Genomic DNA, 23,008 nt, shown 5'->3' on the forward strand with positions numbered 1-23,008 from the left:
ACATTCATAGATAAAGTTCTGCTGAAAACCATTCACGTCAGCCTGTTGACATTCACAGTGAATTCGAACAGCGTTGCCAGTATTTCGTTTTGCGTAATTTGGCAACATTTTCAGCCAGCTGCTAAAAAATTGCCATCGTGAGCAAATATTGTAAAGCGGTTTTATAACAAATTTATTTTAAAGGTAAATAAAAATGGGTCACATTAACATAGTCCCAATATTATATTATGATTAGGTTTCCATACCTCTAAGCTACGCAAATTTCTATATTTTCAAGCCTGCAAAATGGTTATAAAAAGAGAACAGGTACATATGCAGCCTCATTAATTAATAGTGGATATTTATTAAAAGTTTATTTAGCATCCGTAGTTAGATTACAGACTGTTTAGTAAATGTCAATATACTTGTGGCGATTGTAATGTTTATCTCCATTCAATAGGGCTCATCCACCTCTGCTGTTACAAAGCAAAAGAAGCAACGGCAACGCAATCGTCCAAGAAATAAACGAAACCGTCTGGAAGACATCGTGGTATCCAATTCACAAAAGGATAGCGAAATGCAAAAATCGAGTAGTAATCCACAGCAGAATGCATCAGCGGATAAAACGCGCGAGCAGGTGATGGCCGAACGTGAGGCCAAAAAGCAAGCGAAACTGGCGAAGAAACAGAAATCTGTCACGCCAGCCACGACAATTATAACCGAAGTTGAGCAAACGACGATCACTCAGAAGCTGACAACCACGACAACAACAACAACGAAAGAACAAAGCGAGCTGCCGCTACGCTCTATAAATGTCGCTGACACAAAAACTGCATCTCAATCATCCGCACAAAACTCCACAGATTCTGTTAACCCAACTGCCCCAGGTAGTGAAAAAACGCGTGAGCAAATCAAAGCAGAGCGCGAGGCGAAAAAAGCTGCCAAACAAGCTGCTAAGTCCGCCAAGTCCAATAACGTGGATGCAGCAACGAAGCAATTAAACAACCTGCAAGTCGCGACCAAGATTGAACCTGCCCCAGCCGCAGCTGCAATAGCTACAGGTGCAGCTGCAACAGCGGATCACGAAAAGGTTAGTAAAAGTTTGCTTTTCAGCGCATATTCAGTGTATATTTATATTTGTCAAAGATGTTTAAAAAAATCTTATCAAGAACTCATTAGTAACCAATCTCATCTTCCTCTGCAGAAAAAGCCAGCACTTACCAAGGCGGAGCGTCGAGCCATTCAGGAGGCGCAACGTGCTGCCAAGGCGCAGGGACAAACGAAAAAGACAACTGTGACGCCTGGAAGTGTTAAGTCGGCAGCAGGGAACAGCGTTAAGGCGACGCCAAATGTGCCTGCCACGACCCACAAGGAACACAAACATGACAGAAACGACAAGGAAGAATCACCTGCCAAGTCGCCATCAAAGGGTGGGACAGTCAAAGCGGATCGAGAGTGCAAAGTGAAGCTGTTCAATCATTTGGTTAGCGCTGACAAAGACGCCAGCTTATTTATCAACGATCCCAACGTACATCCGAGCATGGCTCGTCTGGGTGTACAATATGCTCAGCGGACTATTGTTGGATCCAATGCGCGCTGCATTGCATTTCTGCATGCACTGCGGCAGGTGGTTCAGGACTTTGAGACGCCCGCCAAAAAGGAGTTCGGACGTAGTCTTGATGTGGCAGTCAAGCATCATGTGGATCATCTGAACAAATGCCGACCGCTGGCCGTGTCCGTGTACAATGCCTACAAGCAGTTCAAGAATCAGCTGACGCAGTTGCCAACAGACACGCCCGAAACGGAGGTAAGCAGCTGAGCAGTGTGATTGGAGTCAACAATTAATTGATGATTTTATTCAGTTAAAGGAGCTCCTCGGACACTTTATAGACACCTATATAGAGAATCAGATTGGCAAGGCCGCACAAGCTATTAGCAGTTCCATGCAAGAGAAGATCACAGACGGCGACGTTCTGCTCACCTTTGCCTGCTCATCCCTCATTCAGTTCATCTGCGAGGAGGCTAAACGGCGCAAGGTGACATTCCGAGTAATTGTCGTCGATTCACGGCCTTTCTGCGAGGGACAGGAGATGCTGCGTCGGCTGCACGCCTGCGGTATACCATGCACCTATGTGCTCATCAACGCCATCAGTTACGTAATGCCGGAGGCCACCAAAGTGATGCTGGGAGCGCATGCGCTATTGGCCAATGGATATGTGATGGCGAGAACGGGTACAGCCCAAGTGGCGCTCGTTGCCAACTCCCATAACGTGCCCGTACTCGTGTGCTGTGAGACGCACAAGTTCAGTGAACGTTTCCAGACTGATGCTATTGTCTATAATGAGTTGTGCGATCCCAATCTGCTGGTGATGGATGGAAAATGCTCCCTCAACAACTGGCAATCGAAGAGCCGGTTAACGCCACTCAACCTGAGCTACGATATAACGCCACCCGAGCTGGTCAGCGCCGTTGTCACCGAGGTGGCCATCCTGCCTTGCACCAGCGTGCCCGTCATTCTGCGGATCAAGCCCGATATTGGCTATTAAGATGTTTCGCCTGATTCATGGACAATTGTTGAATAAATAATCATTTTATTATATTTTGATCAAACATTTTTGCATAGTACATTTACGGCTTGAAAAGCAGCTTAATTGCCTGACAGCTAGCAGTAGACATTACGATAGTTATCCTTTTAAATTGAACTGTATCCATGCAATTGTATGCTAATGGTATATAAGTATACACATACCTAGGTATGCAATAATATGTAAGCAATTGTACTGTCTTGTTTGCGTGAGATATATGTTGAGGCAAGAGGTCTGATTCACGTTTCTCATAAATTCCTAAAGTTAAAACAGACGAATTCTTTGTCATGGAAAGCTCAACCAATTTAAGAAAATATAAGTTTACATATGGAATGCTGAACAGAGATTCTGTAATATTAAGTTAAAAGTTAATGTCCTAAGAAATGTCACACATTAAACGCCAGCTAAGGCCCTGATGAACAGCATAATTTAAAATATGAATTCTATTTTGGAATTTAATTATAAACGATAGTGATTTTTGGAATAGGCCTGAATATTTCGAAAAATCGATTATTTAAAACAAAAACAACAACAACATAAAGTAGATTTGTGCCCCGACTAGGCGAAGTTCTGGTAGATGTATGCGCACGACTGGAAGCTTTGCCTAGCTTGAATGCTTATTGGTTGATTTTTGCACGCTATAACTCGAAGGTCGCATGTGCTTTTAAGTAGCTACAACTACAAATGCAACAATAAATATAATATAATAATATATATGTATCTCAATATATATATATATATATATATGTGTACCGGTATGTTAATCCGTGTATATGTATTTAATGCCACAAAACACACCCGAAACAAATTCGGCTCACTCTTTCGCGCGCTTGCCACATTCACTCCGCGTCACATGCTCAACAATTTACAACTAGGATTATGCTAGAATTGGGCTTATGGACTCTGCTTTTGCATCTGTCGGAAGCAGCCACGACAGACGGGCACCGGCTTGCCGCTGTCGTGTCCAGGCAACGCCACGTTCTTATCAATGCAGCGCTCGCAGAAGATCTCCCCGCAACGCCAGCAATGTGTCTGGAAGAGAGGCAAGGCACATGAATTGGATGAACTGTCGAACTGTCACGTGGCCACCATGCTACTGACTAGCTAACTAACCTTTTTGCTGAACTGATCGAAGGGTGTGGAGCAGGAGCAGGTGGTTACATTTCGCATGGATTTCCAATCTAGCGCCACCGACGAGATTTCCTCGCTCAAAGCCTGCGGGCTTGTTTGTTCGGCATTTAACGACAGATTGGCAAATGACATGTTGCTCGCCTTCAGGGGATGATCATCGTCGGCAGCAGACAATTCGCTTAGCTTCTTGTCGTAATTATATCTGAAAATATGGATTGTTAACGATTTCCGTATATTTTGCATTCAATGTGTTTGGGTACTTGTTGTCATTGATCTCATTGGTGGTTGGCTCCTTGGTAACTTTGGTGGTGGTTGTGGTGGTGGCATCCTGCAGCTTCTTGGCCGACTTGGAAATGTAGTTCTTGAAGCTGGCAATGCGCTTCGTCAGGTGCTGCACATGATCCTCCAGCGAGTTACAGTGCTCCTTGCTGTCCAGCAGCAAATCACCCAAGGGCTCACGCGGATGTATGCCACTCTCAAAGCGGCTGTACATGCCACGCCAGAATCTATAATATTCAAATTAGAGAGCTTTCCAAATCTAATCAACTGCGGACTTACTTGATGCACTGCGGCGCCAGATTGGCTTTGATCGATTCGTCCACATTGGGTTTGTACAACGGATTTATATACTCGTTCAGGTGGTTCGACATATAGCCCCACAGCGAGAAAGTGCGCTCGGCCAGCTTCAGGTCCAATCGATCCTTCTCGCAGTTGCCCACAAAAGTGCCGAACTGGCACGAGTGCACATGATCGTGCAGTATCAACAGAAAGCGCTCATTGAACTCAAACGACTCGCTCCGCTGTGACATTAGCTGCCAGGTACAGTCCAGGAATTGTGTGAATATCGGCGACACCTCGCGCGCATCTGTCTGAATGTGGCCGCAGCGCTCGCTGAACTTGTGCCCAAATGCCAGCCAGTCCTTCTCGATGAGGGCCTGAAAGCCCTTGATTGTGCGATAATACGGATTCAGCATTAGCTGCGCCAGCGAGCAGACCTGAGCGGTGCGATCCCAGCCGTCAGAGCAGTGCACCACCACAGAGATGCCCTTGTCGACGGCATTGGCAATGAAGCTAAGAAATCGAACAAGCGGAAAGGAATTACATTACATTAATCTTAATCCTCTAAAATGCCAAACTGCCTGAGGACATAGGCCAAAGTTTACTTTACCTCGACGTGTCCAATATGGAGCGAATGTGTTTCAGCCAGCCGGATGACTCGAGGGCATTCAGAAATGCGCTCATCGTGGGTGATTTCTGTTCGCAGGCCTCCAGCACCTTTTGCAGGCTGGCGCGCTGCACGTGAATGTTCTCAATGCCGAGGAAATGGAACTTGATGTTCTCGTAAAAGGCCTCGTTCTCGTAGCCCTTGCCGGCGGCACGATTGGCCATGGCATTGATCTGCAAGCAATTGGGGTGAGTGGGAGCCGTTGCCTATTTACATATTGTTCTCTGTTTGCACTTACGCGTGGTCGCGTATCCACAACGAACATATAATCGTTATTGGGATTGGTTTTGCGAATGGCCTCCAGCATTTGCTCGTCCTCGAGACAGCGCGCACTGAAGCCCGACAACGGCTGACTGCAGCGGCATATGGACGCCTGTTGATTGTATTAGTAATAGATTTACATATGTATGTTGTGTATTTAGGGCTCTCAGGATGCTTAGCTACCTTGTTGTTGTGCAAGTAGGTCAGTGCGGGCAGGCGACCCTTGGAGCGAAAGCGTGAGCTGCTTATCAGCATCAACGTGGTGGCCTCTTTGGGCACATAGATCTGACGCGGATACGTGTCGCACAGCTCGTACTTCTCGTTCATGGAGCACAGGGTCCAGTTCTCGTTGGGCACCAGCATGTGCTTGAACTCTGCCTCCAGCTTGAAGAAGTCCCAGCCGACGTTCTTGGGAAAGTCATCCTTGGCCGGCTGATAATTGAAGCAGTACAGCTTGTTGATGGAGACTAAGAGACCAAAAGAGATTAGATTAGATATAAAAGCAAATGGATTGGAGTGCTGCCACTTACCCGGCTGAAAGAGTTTCATTAGCGAGGTGTAAACGTCATGGCACTCGGAGTCCTTGGGTATGACAAATGTCACAGACAGAAATGTCTTGCAGCGTATCAGCAGCGGGGAGCCGGTGGTGCTAAGCGGCAGCTTCTCAATGCTGGCAATGTGCATGTGCAGAATCTGTAATGAGGGCAAGTAGTTAATATAGATACTAGTATAAATATATGGCAGCAGCACAGACAATCTCAACTCATAATCACTCAACTTGAAGCGGGCCTTTGCGTGACCGCAGTTAATGGCCTTTGCCATGCCCGCAGGTCAGGCACTTTAGCGCCTACAAAGTGGTCCCTGGTGGGTAGTGGGTGGCGCCCACCCGCCTTATGACAGCAAACAAAAATCGATAGTTAAGGCCTACTCGGCTCATAATTGGGAACTGGCTCTGCACACGAGTGCCCTAACTTTTAATTAACAGTATGTAGGGGGAGGGGGAGGCAAAGTGACGTTAATATTGCTCATTTCTCGGGTCTACAGCGAGTGAAGGAGCGAGCGAGCTCGACCACTTGTCGCGCCACTGCAAAGTGCATAATTGATATAATTATGGTGTAGCAATTAAAAGCGCCCTGCCCGAATGCACAAGCAGCACGAAAATGGAAAATGAAAGAAAAGCCAACTTAAACAGCAGGCAGCAGGCGTCACATGCAAAAGAGTTGAATGCAGCGACGAACCTTTCACATCAAATCTAAATGAATCATCGCGCGATTCACCAAGGTCAGCCGTCGAGCTGCTGACGAGGCAAGTCTTTAGTAATGCGAGTTACTTGAAATTGCATGGCTAATTATATAATAAATATAATACATAGTATAATAAATATTACAGTTATATATATTTGTATATTTATTTAAAAATGCAAGGTATACATATATATTATGATAGAATCTCAAATATCTGTTGGTGGGATTGATATTTACTCCTTGGAAAATCGAGTTTTGCCTTTGTGATTCATATTGATTGATTTATATTGAATATAAAGACTTGATACACAAATTACTAATATGTATAGACATAGTGAAAACTAGTTGAGATGTCTACAAAAATATTCTACATAACTTAGTCCTCAAATTTTATATGCATAAAAAGAGTTCTGAGTCAACAGCAAATTTATTCTACACTTTTAGAGCTATAATACAAATTGCAATAGAGCTTATAAAATCAGCTCCAGTTAAGTGTTATAATAATTTTTCTAATCAATGAACAGTAAGAAACATTGAATGAAATTAAGTCACAGTAAAGACTGGAATACAGTAAAGCTATAAAAACAAATATATATACTTCAGAAAGGTATTGCCACAGTTAATTGTGGGCCAATGCCTCCTTTACTAGCAATCCCTATATAATCATTATAAACATTTCTACTAATCGTTTACTTATAATACATTTAAATTCTTCTTTATTATGGTTATAATTGATTACTTGTATCATTATTAAGATATAGTCTTAAGCTACCCCAACACAACCATTAGTTTAGCTTAAATACCCAAATCTGTTATCTCCCATACGATTAGCATTTCTAATTTAATCTGCCGCTGCTTACGTATGCCAATACAAGAAAAATCCTTGTTTTTTGCTGTTTTTCTTTGCTATCACGAGCTCCGATGCTTTTGCTGTGTCCTTTTGTGCCTGGGACAGAGAATTGTGAATGAATGAAAATTGAATTGCAGCCGCTTAGCAGCAATTTGTTTGCCGCTTGCCATTCATTCAATCAGTCTGTCCGTCTGTCAATCTGTCAGTCGCTCCGGACCAGCAGCATTTCTGGCATATTTGTGTTTGCTTTGCCAATGTTGTTTCTCTTACATTAGCGAATGTTTCACTTTTGTTGGATTTCGCCAGGGACTTTGAATGCATGTTTTGTGTTGCTGAATAATATAATGTAACGCCCACACACACACACACACATACACAATGAGACTCAGCGGGCCCAGCGAGCACGTCGACATGGCATTTTAATTTGTATTTATGCAATGGGGCGTATACGCAATCCGCGCACGAGCCCCATTGTGTCGCTGTGCATTTGCGGCTAGTTCTGCTGGGCAGCGCAAAGCGAGCGCGTGTTTTAATTAAATCGAAGACAGAGGGCAAGACAAGAGACAAGAGGCGGTAGGCTTAAAGACCAGACCAAACTTTAATATGCACAACTTTTGTGTGCGCTCTGTGGCTTAGCAGCCTTGAGGCGCCTGCCAAGAAAAGAAACTTTCCAGCCAAGTGGCCGGAAGTGCGGGCCATGCCAGTTGTCAGCTAGGCATATATATACCTTCATGTGTGCCTGCATGCAAGTAGAAGCACTCCAGGTACTCTATGACGAATGCCTGGCGCCGCAGTCGCTTTGAGCTGTCGAGTTTCACCTGCTGCACAAAATGTTTAACGAGCGAGGTCAGAAATATAAACGCCAAGTGCAGAATTTACACACGTTCGCTGTGGGCGTGGGTGGTACGCTGGCAGTGCTTAGCATTGCCTGCTTTTATCTTCAAATTAAAGCATATAAATATTAAACACTTTTCGCTATAGCTAAGGAGCAATTGCCGAGTTGAGTTGGTATTGAGGTTTTCCTTAAAAAGTTTTACACTTGTAAACTGCCTATGAAAGGTTAAAAGGCTAACAAATTTGCGTGTGCTCGTAGGCCCTGTAATAAAGTTATAAATAGCTAAGAGTTAACAAAGTCTTGGGTACAAATTTTAGTAATTCTTGTACATAGACAGGGCGTTCTTTTTCTGTACCTCTTCCGTTAATTTTACGCCATTTGCCTAAAGCTATGCACTTAAAGTTTACAATGCAGCTTAACATACTTAATATAATAGAGTAAACTAAAATTTATAATAATATATATCACGCCCACAACAGAAGAAGAGGAGCACTGTGCGTCTGATCGCCAGCTGATAAGAAATGTTACTGAAGGAGCGCTGCAGTAGGCTTGCTCTATATATAGGGCGAGCTCCGCTCGAAATTCGAGTCTAACCTTGAGCCCATGCCTTAGTGAGAGTTTACTCAGGCTTTGATCAGGGAGTGAGAAATTATAGTCTATTGCCCAGGCATCGTCTAATGGCGCTGTTCGATGGCCAATCATACAGAGTGTAAGAGAGATAGCAAGATGGATGGACAGACAGACTTATTAAGAATAGATTCTCTTCTTCTCTGTGTTCTAATGAAGAATGAATTTACATATTTGATATAAACGCTCATTATCAATTGTAAATCAAACTTGAATTACTGCACATATATTTAAAATATATATGTATATATAGACTCCTATGTTAATCTAAACTTACATTAAAGTATAATAATTTCAATTATATTAACATTACTTATTGCACTCGTGAAAAATGCAAATAATTTACATGACCAAGTGGAATACAATGTTTTTTCGTCGCTCATAAATAAATCATAATTGAAAGTGCTTCAGGGCCGACTGAATATGAAATATAATATTGTTGTCATTTTGAATATTTGAAATGAATTCATAATGCAACAATTTATGTGGCATTTGACCGCCAGAGCAACATGTTTGCGGCAGGCTACAAACATCGTAAAAAAAAAAACGTGGCATGCCTCTGCGGTCTACTATATTTCCGTAACACAGTTTTGCGGTTGGTGGAGGACAACGCACACACACACACGCACGCACACACACTCAATGTGCTGTGCCGACAGTAGCCCAAAAAAAAAAAGAAGCAAATGAACCCAGAAAATGTTGGAAAAAGAAATTGCACAAACTTTTTTTGCTTGAACTTGGCAAGCACCCACTTAACCAAGAGAGAGAGAGAGAGAGAAAGAAAGAGCGTGAGAGTGCGAGAAGTTGAAGGAGCACTCGAAGCGTTTGGCCCATAAAATAATTGATGATGTCATAGGGGCGGCTGCGGAGGCTTACCCATGTCTCCTTGTTGCTGTCAGGCTCCACGAATATCAAATGGGTGGCCGTCAGATATAAAGTGCCAACTGTGGGATTTTTCGTATTGTAGCGATCAATCATGCGCACATTTTCCACCTGTAAAAAATAAAAGTAAAGAAACGCATTAAATACATTGAATACAGCTCGCAACTATCACAATAAGGTAAGAGGCACTATAAAAGAGCATTTCATATTTATTATTTGCCATATACTATATGCAATGCTCTTTGCCTCACTCGCTGACGTCAGCCACACACAAGTTGCGTTGCAACTACCCAACCACCCACAAATCCACATCAAGCACCACTCACCCACCCACATACACTCACACACACTCACACACACACACACAGGCAAAAGGAAGCCCGAAAACTGTGTAAACAACATCAAAATGCTTGCAAATTATTTTACTGTCCGACAGTCAAGTGCAAAAGTTGGTCCTTGAAAAATGTATTTGAAAAAAAAAAGTTGTTTAGCAGAAAATTAAATATTGTGATAAAATAAGTTTTAATTATTCATATTGTGAAACGATTGCATTTCTGCTTACATGATGTTTACACGCGCATAAAAAGTTATATTGTACTTTCTACAAGTTTAAATCGCATTTCTATTATAATTGGGTCACATTTACAAGCCAACGTTGTCAGATCTTCTAGGTAAAGCAAATCAGTTAATATAAAAAGCTATGGTCACCCTCTAAGGATCAAAGGGAAATTCCCATTTGTCTAAGCTGAACTTCCTTAAATATGTGACAAATGCAATGTAACCGCAATTCGAATTGTAAATAAGATGAAACAGATAGAATAACGAAGATTTATGTGACATCAAATGAATTTCCCCAGTGCATAAAAGAATCAGAGAGATAGATAGCCAAAGCAAGAGGGTGAATGCAATATGCGCAACAACTGCCTCCACTCTGTAGATTGATTACGTTTGAGAGAATAGACTTCACCAGAGTACAAACGAAAGGCAATGGCAAGGGCGTTAGTTACATTAATCCATTTACTAGTAGACCCCAATGACGTCATTTGTAATGCATACGAATCAACAGCTATTGACTGAATTGAATGACAAGAACAAGTGCAAGGGCAAGGGCAAGGGCAAGGTGACAGTGCAGCTGGGAAAATAACATTTGTTCATAGATAGATCATTTAATTGTCTATAGATGGCTTTTTAATTGCATTTCACATTGTGTATTATCAAGTTCTATTTACATTTTAATATAACTTTTATTTATTTATAATATTAGGAATTTAATAAAGATCTTTGAATTCTATCTGACTAGCTCGAAGGTTGGTTATTTTTTTAAGGCATAGTTCTCAAATGTAATCAATGAATCAACTGATATGGCTATTCCATTCCATAATTTGTATATACGCAATTTTCTGTACTATTCTATTCCATAATCTCTATATACACGTAATCTCTCATTAAATTCTGTTGGCCAGCATAGTTCTTACGAAAATGCCAGCTAGTAATTTCGTTGTGATAAAAGCCATGTCAGTGCACAAGAAGCCACAATTATTTAATTGGCCAAGTTGAGAACAAAGTCTCGGGGTGCTGCAACTCAGGCAACTATTTGCTGCATTCTAAGGATGAAAGGAACGCAATGGCGCAGTGGCATGTTGGGAATGAATGAGAGCATCGATGGATGGTCGTTTGGATAGTCGACCTACATAAAATATGCATGTGCGTGCCTGTCGGCAAGCGCCTGGCGAACAAGGGAGAATTCTCCAGCTCTATGCATAGTAATTTGCATATTCCGGCCGAGAGCAGCCGGCGGCGATTGTAACAAAGGGAATGCGAATGCGAAAATGTTGAGAAAAATTAGCCGAATATCGCTTGATTACTTTCGCTTGCATATATTTGCCTAATGAAACACGGGGAATCGGGTCGGGTCACCTTTTTCAGCACGGTGTTGCCGTTGTAGTAGACGGGCGCCTCGTTGAACTCCTCCTCGATCCAGGAGACGACCTTATCGGAGACAAATGGCGGCACTGGAACGCCCCACAGACGCTTGCCATCGGGCGGCTCCTCGGTCTCCGGTGATATATTATCGAAGCTGAGGCGCAGCGCCGACGTTGGCGACAGTTGTCGTTCGATTTCATTAAACTTATTCATGAATCTCGTAAAATCCATTGTCACAGTGCCAAATTATATACACTCTGTGGCAGAGATACTGTGTGTTTGCTTTGGGTAAATGTTTATTGATTTTAAATCAACTTCAAAAGCAACGCCAGCAGCTTCTGCTTGCCCCTTAAATCAAATCACGTGAATCACCAGGGAGGCGGATTGTCCCTTCGACTACTTTCACTTTTCTTATTATTTTATTTTATTTTTTGCTTAGCACACAAACCGACGAAGTATATACGCTACTTATTCGGGTAACCCTACATATTTATTTATGTATATACTGTATATGTGCCACTTTGTTATTGCTGCCACTGCCACTGCCACTGTTGCCCCATCAATGTGTCTCTATGTGTGTGCGTGTGTGTTATGCTTGTGTTATCAACTTTGTAGAGAGTGTAGCACTGCGCGACGTTCGGACAGACGGACGACCGCTCCCGATGCTAACTCTGCGACGACTGTGAAAGGCGCGCGCTTAAAAGCATGCTACGAGCGCCCACTGGTACACTGCTGTTTTGGGGAAATTCTTGCGAATGGGAAATTTTCTCTCATAGCACCGAACGTTAGCAAATGAAAAGGTACTTTTAAAATACCCTGTGTTAGTGAATAATGAGAAAGTATGTAGTATGTAAGCATATTTGAGGCACACTATATACGGATAATATGATAAAATATGTATTGTTTATGAATAAGAAACAATATTTCTATAACAAATATATTTTAGTAAACTAGCATAAATGTACTAATTTTTATATAACAAGTTTTAGTTCTATTGTGAATATGTCTTATAGGTTTCCGAAGTTGCCTATAGGGTATTCCATAGTCGGTCATTAATACTTATAGTTTTCTGTTAGTTTACCTTCAGTAACTATGTTGACTAACAATCTGATAATCAAGCTTAATGATACACATTGAGTTATCGCACAAAATCTATTTAATTAATTGATTTTCTTTTATATTAAAATTTTAAATTGACAGCAAAAACTACAATAAATAATAATAGTTTACTATGCGAATATGCTGCGGTTAAAAAAATAAATAAGAAATTAAGCTCATAAATTACATTTATGTAAACTGAGTAACTGAAACTAATACCTTTAGTTTAGAACATAGATCAAGAATTTGCTTTTTAATAAAGAGGGCGTACAGGCCGGCAGTTCAACAGTAGCAAAGAATTTTGAAACTGCGATAAGGTTGGCATTTTCACATGCATATTCCGTACATGTACATAAGTATATTTATAAACACATACATATATACTAATATATTTGCGTTACTAATGAAGGTAATTATTTGCGCTAGTGAAAAAGATCGCGCAGATGCCGTAGAACAAAGTTAGAAGTGTAAAAGCAAATTGGATGCAGTCTGAATTTTTGTTCACGTTTATAGGGTTCGCGCTTATGCGCATGATTTACAGCTATGTTTATATGCATATGTTGTAAACAGGTGGGGGCGGCATCCCATGCCATGGGCAACAAGGCTGTCTCGTCCTTGGCCCCACCCGTTTGGGGGTTTGGCCCTTGCCGGGTCACAGAGACGTGTGTTGTTGCTGCTGCTGCTACTGCTGTTTCTATTTCAGAGAGAGAACAGGAGGAACAGTTTCCACCTGACCATCGATTTTGAATTAAACATAAAAGTTTCCAATTGCATGACTCAGCTCACAGCTGGCGCCAGGACAGGTGCGACTGATAAATGGCTTACTTCACACATATCAGTATGCTTAACACTTATCCGCACTGATTAAACTAAAATATATATTTACATACCTTTGCCAGCTTGATATCGTCCATTGTTTACGTTTTTTCTCTTGTTCGTTTCACTATGAACTGGCTGCTTTGAGCACTGCACGGATTCTCCACGGCCCGTGTTTCTGCTTGCACGGCGAATTTAATCAATTACTCACGTCGTATTTAATTTTTATTGAACATTTTTTACTGAAACATATTGCAGTTTATAATAGTTATAAATTGGGATTGTTGATATGATATCGATACTTTAATTTCCGATACAATACTATCGCTAATGCTGCACCCTACGTGCAGAAGCTCAGCGATAGGTTTTCACTCTGGTGCTGCCACCTCGATGGCAGGGTAGTTATTTTGAATATGCAGCTGTGTGGTAGCGCTCTATTCCGTTAATTTGAATTTTAATAGTGCTAAAAATTCTCTTTTAATAAAATCAACAAATATCGCACAAGAAGCTATAAAAATGGATTTAAGTTATTACAACTGTAACAATAAGTGCACTTTTTACTGTGGGCCACATCTGTAATTGTCGGTGTAGTGTGTGAATTTCTCTCATTTACGCAAACCCACGTATTTGGTCCAAACACCTTTGTTATCAAAGTAGGGTTTGTTTCGCGAACAAATAATTGCTTCTTTAAAAAGGGCAGCATATGCTGGCGGTATAGATGCATGCTTATAGAGATTATACAGGAATTCGTAAATCTGAAATTAATATAAGTTTATGAAATTGTTATAATTTTATGCGTAAGATATATGCTACCTTTGCCTCCTGATCCTTCCAAAATATGTGATCAGAGAGATATTGTAGGCTTTCCGGAAACAGTGCAAATCGTTCCTTATCATCTGTGGCCACCACATCCACAGTGCCTAGCAGCACAGCACAACCAGACAAGACATCCACTGCTAATATAAATATATCCAGTAAATACAGCGCCCTATTGAGTTTCTCTTTGTTCGACGACTCAGCGAGCATCATTTGGATTTCCAGAAACATTTCAGTAATCCAGTTGCATGCATGCTCATCGCTCGCAAAGGCGTATAGTGTGGTGGCCAGGTGACGATAGAAAAATGGACGTTCCTCCGCTCGACGTTCGTAGGCATCGATTATGGGCGTCAGCCATTTCAGGGGATTCGGCAGTTTGTCGTTATATAAAACCAGATAGCAGCGTATTATCGTTGCCTTCTTTAGTTTTCCCATGGGTGTTTCCCACCAATTGGCAGGCGTGGTTAGCCCATCGATTGCATTAGGATGCAGCACAGACACTACTTCGGTGTATCGCTCAAATAGCCTGGAGTCCAGATCCATAGAGTCCATATAGCGCTCAACAATAAGCGTGAATACATCGAGAACTTCTGGAATCTCACACTTGTCCGTGTATATATATCTCACGCTATCCAAGAACTTTTCAAAGAGGCAACCTGTAAAATACACTTTAGTCTCATTACCGGAATATACATTTTAAGACATTTCGTTACCCTCGGCAAAGTTATTCAGCTGTGATTCCTTGAAACAGTAAACGGCAACTTTCTCGGCAAAGTTTTTCAGTATTTGAAGGCTCACGCAGTTTCCTATTTCGGGCAGCAGGGAGAACAGGAGCAGCAGATCCTCCTCAAAGCAGTTGGGCTCAAAGTCAGCGAGGAAATTCTCCAGCAGCCGTCGAGCAGTGCCGCTGTGCATCGCTTGGTTTTTCGCTATCATGATGCAATATTTTCGGGCATCAAATGACAAGTGGAAGAAGCTGGTCAGGCAGCTCCAGTCCATCGGTGGTATTGGCTTGGTGAACCGTTTGGACAGTGCGCGCAAGGCATAGGTCACGGCATAGGGCTCTGGCACGTAGTCGCCAAATCGAGCCTGACTCACCAGATAATTGCTGACCGCACGCAATGCACTGGAGGGAAAGAGTCCGCCCAGCTTGCGTGGCTCCGGCTTGCCCTCGGGCAGACGATAGACGCCGCTGCGAAAGCTGCTGATCTCGTTGCCAATGTAGTGGGCAATCAGATCAGCAGCTGCATCACCGCACTCGGGTCGTATCTTTTGCAGTAGCTGCACCCACACCTCACCGGGAATGGAGTCCTGCTGCTGCGTCTGCTGATGCTGCTGGAAATTGATCACATCACGACCACCTGCAACTGCACTCGGCGGAAGCTCAAAGCAAAACTGCGGCGGTATGTGGCGCAGGCACAGCGTGTTGCCCGGCTCATAGTTCTTGAGCGCAGCAAGTGCCTGCCGCACTTGGGTGGCATCCGTATTGGGACGGCTAATGGCCTGCCACAGCTGCTCCAGTGCATCATCAGCCAGCTTCTCGTACTCCAGCGTCGGAGTTTGCAGCAGCGGCACTAGTCCAAAAAGGTGATAAAGGGACTTCAGCGTCTGTGGACGCTGTTCGTTGCGAAACTTGCTGCCCAGCGCCTGCCACGTGGAGGCAATGTTCACGGTGTGGCTGTCGCACAGCGCATAGATGGCGTCGAGCGCCAGCGAGGTGGCAAGATCGCCCGACTCATCGATGCAGCTATTTAGCGTGTTGCTCAAATGTGGCAGCAGCTCAGAGCCATGCAGCGTGGGTCTAAAAAAAGGAGAATAATATTAAATATACATATATAAAGATAACATGTTTTCCTAAAACTGCGTTTACTTTTCCTGGCAGATTTCGCGCATGGCATGCGTGCGAGCTATTTCCAGCTCCCAGCGTTTGTCGTTGTCTGGCAGCGGCTGTGCAATTTGCTTCAGCAGGAAGGGATATGTGCGCGTCTCTACGCGCCAGAGGCGCAAATACAAATCCACACAGAAGGTGGCATTCTCCGTCGACAAATTGCGAATGGTGTTGAGTATCATGGGCACGTTATCCTGACAAAGAACAGGGAATTAAATTCGGTAATCGATACAATATGCCAATGCTACGCACCTTAGAAACTGCAAAGTTGGCCAGGCCACGCAGCAGCTCCAGCTGCAGCTCCGGATTGTGCTCGTGGGCGAGCTTGAAGATGTAGGTCATGAGAAAGTCGTAGGCAATGCTCTCGTTCACCTTGATGATCTGCAGAATGACCTCGTAGATCTTAAACCAGCAGTCAACGGGCGGCTCTCTTGAGAGAAAGAGCGCGCGCAGAAACAAATGCAGGCGCTGGCAAAAGGCCGAGTTGGCCTTCACATTCAGGGCATCGACAAAGGCAAACACGTCCTTGTTTTCAGAAACGTCAAAGGACTCCACCAGGTTGGCCAGATCAAAGGCAATGGCTATGTCTGGATGATAGTTGCGTATGTGTGCCGGCTGCAGCTCCTTGGTGCAAATGGGCGTTGCAAACTCCGTGTTGTCATTCTGGGACCGCTTTTGCTGCTCGAGCACGCGGTCAACGATTTGATGGGCTAGCGCCAGGCCCTCTGCGGGTATGAATGCAGTCTGAGACATCCACTGAATGATGCCGTCCAGACACATGTTCAGAATGTATTCATGGCCACAGCGCTCCTGCACCACCACAAACACAATAATGCGCAGCAAATCGGCCAGATAGAAGGGTGACAGCACGTGCAGGCATTCGGCGAGCAGCACCAGCAGCACATGGTAGTGATTTCGCGTGTGCTCTCGCGTCGCATGCAACACGCGCAGCAGGCACTGTAGGCTGGGACGCGGATCGATGCCGAATTGGGCCAGCTGCTTGATGAGCTGCGCCTGATAGATGCACAGATCGACCGACTGGGCGTGGTCGGACTGCTGCAGAAAGTAGTCGAGGGCCTCAATGACCAGAATGCTGGTGCACAAGCAGGTGCTGGCGTTGTTGAACTTGCTCCACGACAGCAACTCCTGCATGAGTGCGCGCGCCTCTGGCTGACTATTACTCAACCCGAGCAGACACGTCCACATGGGCTTGACGTCCTGCAGTGTCTGCGGATTGCACAGCACGTAGAGGAAGACGGGACGCAGAAACTCAATGCTGTACTTTCGAATGCTGCAAATGCAAACACACGCATTTTTATATATTTATAATATTAGGGATTCTTAGCTTTACCTCTGATCGTGATGCTGACAGATGCCTATAATCTTGTGACTGACATCGTGCATGTTGGCGCTGGTGTGCTGTATCAATGATATCAGCGGATGCAGCTGCGTCTTCAGCCCATAAGGACACTGATACAGCTCCTTATCCTTCAGCAGCGAAGTCTTGCGCTTCAGATTTAACAGCTGCAGGCCCAGAATGGTCTCCGTTAGAATTGCAAAATGCATTTGTCTGTAAGATGGATTAAAACTTATATTATATTAGATTATATAAATTTACGTTGATAGTTTCTAAATAGTACTGATTATCTAGGTGTACTTAGCTGTCTAAATCCGTTTACTAAAAGAACACCATTCTTCTGATAATTAAGGTCTTCACCACTTATCTAATATAAAGTGTAGCTTGATATAATTCAACGTCATACTTATTCCAATTTAATACAGCACTAAGTTATTCAAAAAATACCTAATACCTTTAAAGGTGTTTATTTAAAGACTACCTAACTTTAAAGCAAGGGGTAAAACTGTAATTTAGGTAATCATAAAGACTCTCAGCTAAAGTCTGCGTGTCTAGCAAAAAAGCGACCATCAAACGGGTTAGGGAAAGTGCAGACTGCGGAGTGTGCTGCGTGTGGATAGTAATTGCAAGTGCAAGCGCTGCATTGGATGGGGTTGGAGTAAGGCAGATGGATATCAGTTGCTAGATGCCATTAGGGTTGAACTGGCTTAACTAGCGTTTAGCACCCACTTCCGTCCCACCACCTCGCACACTGTCGCCGTTGCAGAGGTGCGGCTGCTGCTCCTGGCACTTGCTGGCAAATCGTTTTGCGTTTGACGCGATAATTACATTTCACACGGCGTCCACATTGGCTGCTCGACTTAATTGCTGTTTCTGTTGCACAAGGGGCAATTAATATGCAATCCTTTTTACCAGCACCTGCACCTTGGCTCTTATCAAGGTTAATTTCTGTATTACATGCTGTTTACTTTCACCGTGATTGCATATGTTGCCGTCTGCTGCTGCTGCTGCTGTTGCAGCTGTTGTTTGTGTTAAGTTTGGGGGCGAGCGTCCTTCAAATGTTGGAAATATTTCAAGTTCAATGCCGCACGTTTCACTCTTTCGGCGCGGCTTGCATATCAAATATTTGCCTGGCCAGTAGCTGGCGCGTAATTTGAATATGGCCACTTGGCTATTTGGACATTTGTACCTGTGGCAAGGCCAAGACGCTGTCCTTGATGTATGACTTCCTCTGAGAGTGCGGTCGCGTTACGGAAATGGCTAATAGATTTTTTGGCGTCCTGCATACATAATGCGTGTAACTCAATTGTTTCGTGTCACTGTTGTTGCTGCTGCTGCTGCTGTCGAGATTGCGGCCAATGGGTCAGCGGCAGGAAGCTATGTAAATTGCTCACGCACAGACCAGGTCGTAAGTCAATGCCAATGTGCGCGTAAAAGCGTTAACAACTTAGATTTCCTAGTGGCTGGCATGCCTCGTATTTCATTTTCGCATATTAGGAGCGGGCCAATTAATTAGGAAGTATGGTGGATATTCTCGCTTTCGGATGGCGAGCCCTCAAATATCCAATTGGCGGGATTGCGCCAGTATGCAGATAGTATTGTAATATATGCTTCAAAGTTAGCCAATTTTACAGGTGCATTCGCCCGAGTCGCTTTACAATGCCAATCGGCAGACCAACTTCAACGGAAGTGCTCGAGCCGGGCGCGCCCATAGGATGTGAGTATGTACGTATGAAAGTACATATATATTTACGTATGTGGGTGTGTGTGTGTGCGAGTAAACTTACCCCGCATTGGGCAGCATTGATAGCAGTGTGTTCTGCACACTGTTGGCATCTAGGACAGCCTCGTCGACTAGGCGGACCAGCGTCTGACAGCTCATCAGGCTGAGTTGCATGTGCTCGTGCTTGCATTGGGTTTTCAGGAATTCGATTTCCTTGATTTGGTGCTCGGGCAATTGTTTCTCCTTGGACTCGACGATTTTATTGTAGATCTTCTCCAAGCAGGCGGCTAGCTTCACCACCGACGTATTGGGTTTTATGCTATTGAAGTCCTCCATGGGAGCTGAAACGGCAAAAACGGGAACGACAAAATGTCAGTTAAATGGGACAACTTTATAAGCCACTAATTCGTATGTGAATTTCACTTCCTCGAACAAACACACACGCACACACACAGACAGAACAGAAACGGGATTTATTGTTTGTTTGGGCACCACAAGTATCCCACTTTCGTATACTGCAACGCGCGTGTCCTTTCGCCAGCTCAGCCAACAGTCGAATGACGACGCGGCCCTTTTTTGAACATGCAGCAAAAAGAAACAAAACAATTTCCACGTTGCCCACCTTCGCACCTTCGGCCTCTGCTAGCAGTGTGGGCGCTTTGCGCGTGTTTTCAAATGAATAAGTCGTTTGTTCCACATGCAGTTCATCTAACACAAATGTTGATCCTTAAAAACTGACTTTAAGCATATAAGTTTGTTGTTATTAACTTCTGTGTTTATTAAATTGATTTCATGCGGCACGATATCAATTGTAAACAAACTGTGGGATGAGCGCAAAATGAGCAACACGAACGCAGAAGAGAGCAACGTAAGCGCGCCAAAAACAGCTGTGAAGGCATGCCGGTATACGTAAACGCAAATTCAGTTACGTAAGCACAAAGTTTGCAACGCAACGATTAATGTTATAACGTAGGCGTATTTAAATGCGGTTGCTTAAAAATAGGTGAAATATTCAAATTAAAGTAAATTACAATATTATATTTATATTTAAATTTAAAAAACAAAATATTTAATGACTGCTTTTGATAATTGCGAGTCTTTAACCTTAACAATTATCATTTTTATTTCATTACCATTTGTAATTTGCTTTTAAAGATGATGTTTTCTTATATTCCTTCTACCCAAGAAATTTGTGCTTTATACAAATTTATGTTGCTATGTTTATAATAAGCTGCGAGTCGCTGCAACGCCGCCCACTTCATGGCAGAGCTGATTTATATCACGCTTAGTTAAGCTGCTACAACTTTTGCGCTGCTCTTTCAGTTAATTGAGTTTATGCATTTCTGCAAAGCGCCCTGCCGTAAAATAAAATTAATTATACTCCTGCAGCCATAAAAATTGAAGCCAGCTAAAAAGGGCGAAGACTCAAAGCTGAATGAGCCAAAGGTAACCAAATCTCATAAATGAGAGTCGGCACTAAAAATCGAGCAAAGTTACTATGACCCAAAAGAATTCTATGTAGTAACTTGACGAATAAAATAAGTATGGCAAAATGTGAACTGCAATCGTTCATTTCGCAGCCGAAGCAAAAGTATAAACCCAAAGGCTGAGATAACAAAGCCTTAAACGAAGACAACCCAACATCATTTCCGCTTTCCTGCCAAAAGCCACCAACAAAACTCAGTTACAAAATGCCTTTTTTTTTTGCTTTTTGTTTTTATTTTTTTCTGTTCTTTTATCCAGCCTGGTTTGGCCTTAACCTCACATCGGTTTGGCCGGAGACTTATAATTTTATTACGGCATCGCGATGCATAGCTCAGCCCCAACCTGTGAAATGCGCCGTGAAAGTTTTTGCTTTTTTCCTTTAGAGTTTTTTATACGCTGCTCACCAGTGAAAATAAGTGAAGCGGGTATATGGGTTTTATTAAAATGTATTTAACTGGTAGGTGAATGGTGCCCTGATTTCCTTTATAAATAAAAATTTGTTTGGCTAAGTAAAGGATATCTTGTAGCATCCGACTAACATTTGCTACAGGGTATTAGCTCACCGGTCTCTCATCCTTACACTCTACTTAGTTTTTTGTGCGGCTTTTTCAGTTGGTGAACTTTTTACATCTCATCGTGAGTAGCCCGAGTCATCAAAGGAACAAAGCCAGCGTCGATTTGCTCTGCATCACTATCATCGCCATTTATCTGGGCAAAAAACTTTTCTTCTTCTTCTTTCTTTTAAACAAATTTTAATATACATACATATACGTTCTCGGTGACTGATGCTGTTTGGCTATCTGATGATGTAGTACCGTGGCCCAGCTGTTAATCTGCATTGGTTATTTCTGCGTTTTATGCTTATATGTATTTTAAGTGAAATGAAAGTATTTCCTCTAAATGTGTCCTCTAAATATTTTCTCTAAATATTTCCTCTAAATATTTCCTCTAAATATTTCCTCTAAATATTTCCTCTAAATATTTCCAATAAATATTTCCTCTAAATATTTCCTTTAAATATTTCCTCTGAATATTTCCTCTAAGTGTTCCCTCCACGTCTTTTATGCTCAGCTGAACGATCACCCACTTCACTTCACTTTACTGCACTGTACGATTGACCCCCACCAGGTCTGGGCGACTGAAGAAATGCTGCAGCTGCTGCCCTTTATATAGGGCTACTTTCACTCAGAGCCTAAGTTGCGCTCAAATGCTGGGAGCGGCTCGAGGTAGCAGTCGGTGCAGCCGACCTTTAAGGGACCAATGGGAAGGAGCACTCTCTGCTTACTTACTTATATATAAATACGAAATGAGTATTGCTGCATAAATAGACAACTTAAGTGATCTTCTGTAGCTCTTCTTCATCTCTTGCTGTTCTTAGGCATGGAGACAGACAGGTATAGAGACAAATAAACACGCATAGTTAAATCGTATTATTTCATTACACTGCTCTAAGGAAATAAATGCTGGATAAGGCTGATAGCAGCCTGATGAGTGCATGTGTGTGTGTGTGAGTGTGTGCATGTGCTATTTCTTGTGCACGCAGAATGGAAGCAAAGAATGATTGAAATATGAGTCACTCGAAGAATTCAGGGGATGTCGTAGTCGAGCAGTCTTGACTAGAGCTTCCTTACTCGTTTTGATTTTTAAGCGCATTAAAGCTGTGCATTTTTGTGATTTCTTGAGAAAACGGTACGGTGTCCTACTTATTTTCATTTGATAATTAAATGAGTTTTAAGGAAATGGTTAGCCTCGATTTTAATTGCTTTTATATTCCGGGAAATCTAAATATATGTATAAAAGCATTCTGTTTTTTCATTAAATCAACGAGTAATGGGGAGAAGCAAAATAGTTTAATTTGACTCAGAGAGTTAAATAGCCTGCAGACATTTTGGTTTTAAATTAATAAATTAATCGTCACAAGTTAAAGTCGACAAATATTTCATTATTTTTTTATATATTTAAATATAAAATAATTTGCAATTTACATAAAATTGTGGACAAGTGCTTAAGAATTTCGAGCAGTATTCTTTAAAGCTAAAAATCTCCAACTTAGCTAAGCTGTTAATTACGTTAATTTTATTATCTTAATTGCACATCAAATATATAGTGGCTATTGCGCGTACGTAGGTAATTCAATTAGCATAGCGTAACGCCTTTGCGGACTTTTAACAGTTACATTAAAAGCTTATTTTAATTGTTATTTGCAGTATTATGTGCTTGCTGTCACCAAATAACTCATTTACATATCCATATGCATTTGTATAAAATGTGTTACACGCATGT

General features: G+C 42.6%; 3 protein-coding genes across 10 annotated transcripts; 1 reads left to right on the plus strand and 2 right to left on the minus strand.

Moving 5' to 3' along the window:
• The first annotated feature begins 30 nt into the window (after positions 1 to 30).
• eIF2Bdelta (eukaryotic translation initiation factor 2B subunit delta) lies at positions 31 to 2,999 on the plus strand. Of its 2 annotated transcripts, XM_089261863.1 has the most exons (5): positions 74 to 183; positions 278 to 306; positions 440 to 1,069; positions 1,184 to 1,786; positions 1,842 to 2,999. In XM_089261863.1, the coding sequence occupies exons 2-5, from the start codon at positions 286 to 288 to the stop codon at positions 2,523 to 2,525; spliced, it is 1,938 nt and encodes a 645-aa protein (XP_089117989.1). In that variant the 5' UTR covers positions 74 to 183; positions 278 to 285; the 3' UTR covers positions 2,526 to 2,999. The 2 variants fall into 2 exon arrangements, with proteins under 2 accessions (XP_017961554.1, XP_089117989.1); XM_018106065.3 differs by lacking the exon at positions 278 to 306 and having other exon boundaries at positions 31 to 183.
• Mtmr6 (Myotubularin related protein 6) lies at positions 2,551 to 13,750 on the minus strand. 2 transcript variants are annotated; one of them, XM_018106063.3, is made up of 10 exons: positions 13,531 to 13,750; positions 9,614 to 9,730; positions 5,712 to 5,874; positions 5,365 to 5,648; positions 5,159 to 5,293; positions 4,864 to 5,093; positions 4,254 to 4,766; positions 3,956 to 4,201; positions 3,678 to 3,897; positions 2,551 to 3,596 (listed from the first exon to the last, which is right to left on the minus strand). In XM_018106063.3, exons 1-10 carry the CDS (start codon positions 13,552 to 13,554, stop codon positions 3,459 to 3,461), a joined length of 2,070 nt encoding a protein of 689 aa, XP_017961552.1. In that variant the 5' UTR covers positions 13,555 to 13,750; the 3' UTR covers positions 2,551 to 3,458. The 2 variants fall into 2 exon arrangements, with proteins under 2 accessions (XP_017961552.1, XP_017961551.1); XM_018106062.3 differs by lacking the exon at positions 13,531 to 13,750 and adding an exon at positions 11,537 to 12,233.
• On the minus strand, positions 13,664 to 21,564 carry LOC108654593 (focadhesin). Of its 6 annotated transcripts, none has more exons than XM_089261859.1 (8): positions 21,289 to 21,564; positions 19,305 to 19,581; positions 17,512 to 17,730; positions 16,413 to 17,451; positions 16,143 to 16,354; positions 14,986 to 16,073; positions 14,270 to 14,928; positions 13,664 to 14,211 (listed from the first exon to the last, which is right to left on the minus strand). In XM_089261859.1, exons 2-8 carry the CDS (start codon positions 19,574 to 19,576, stop codon positions 14,062 to 14,064), a joined length of 3,639 nt encoding a protein of 1,212 aa, XP_089117985.1. In that variant the 5' UTR covers positions 19,577 to 19,581; positions 21,289 to 21,564; the 3' UTR covers positions 13,664 to 14,061. The 6 variants fall into 6 exon arrangements, with proteins under 6 accessions (XP_089117985.1, XP_017961549.1, XP_017961548.1 ...); XM_018106060.3 differs by lacking the exon at positions 21,289 to 21,564 and adding an exon at positions 19,871 to 20,108; XM_018106059.3 differs by lacking the exon at positions 21,289 to 21,564 and adding an exon at positions 19,863 to 20,108.
• Between the last annotated feature and the right edge of the window lie 1,444 nt (positions 21,565 to 23,008).

Source organism: Drosophila navojoa, chromosome 5 (genome assembly GCF_054131105.1).
Source record: "Drosophila navojoa isolate 15081-1374.11 chromosome 5, UAZ_NAV_1.0, whole genome shotgun sequence".
NCBI lineage: Eukaryota > Metazoa > Arthropoda > Insecta > Diptera > Drosophilidae > Drosophila > Drosophila navojoa.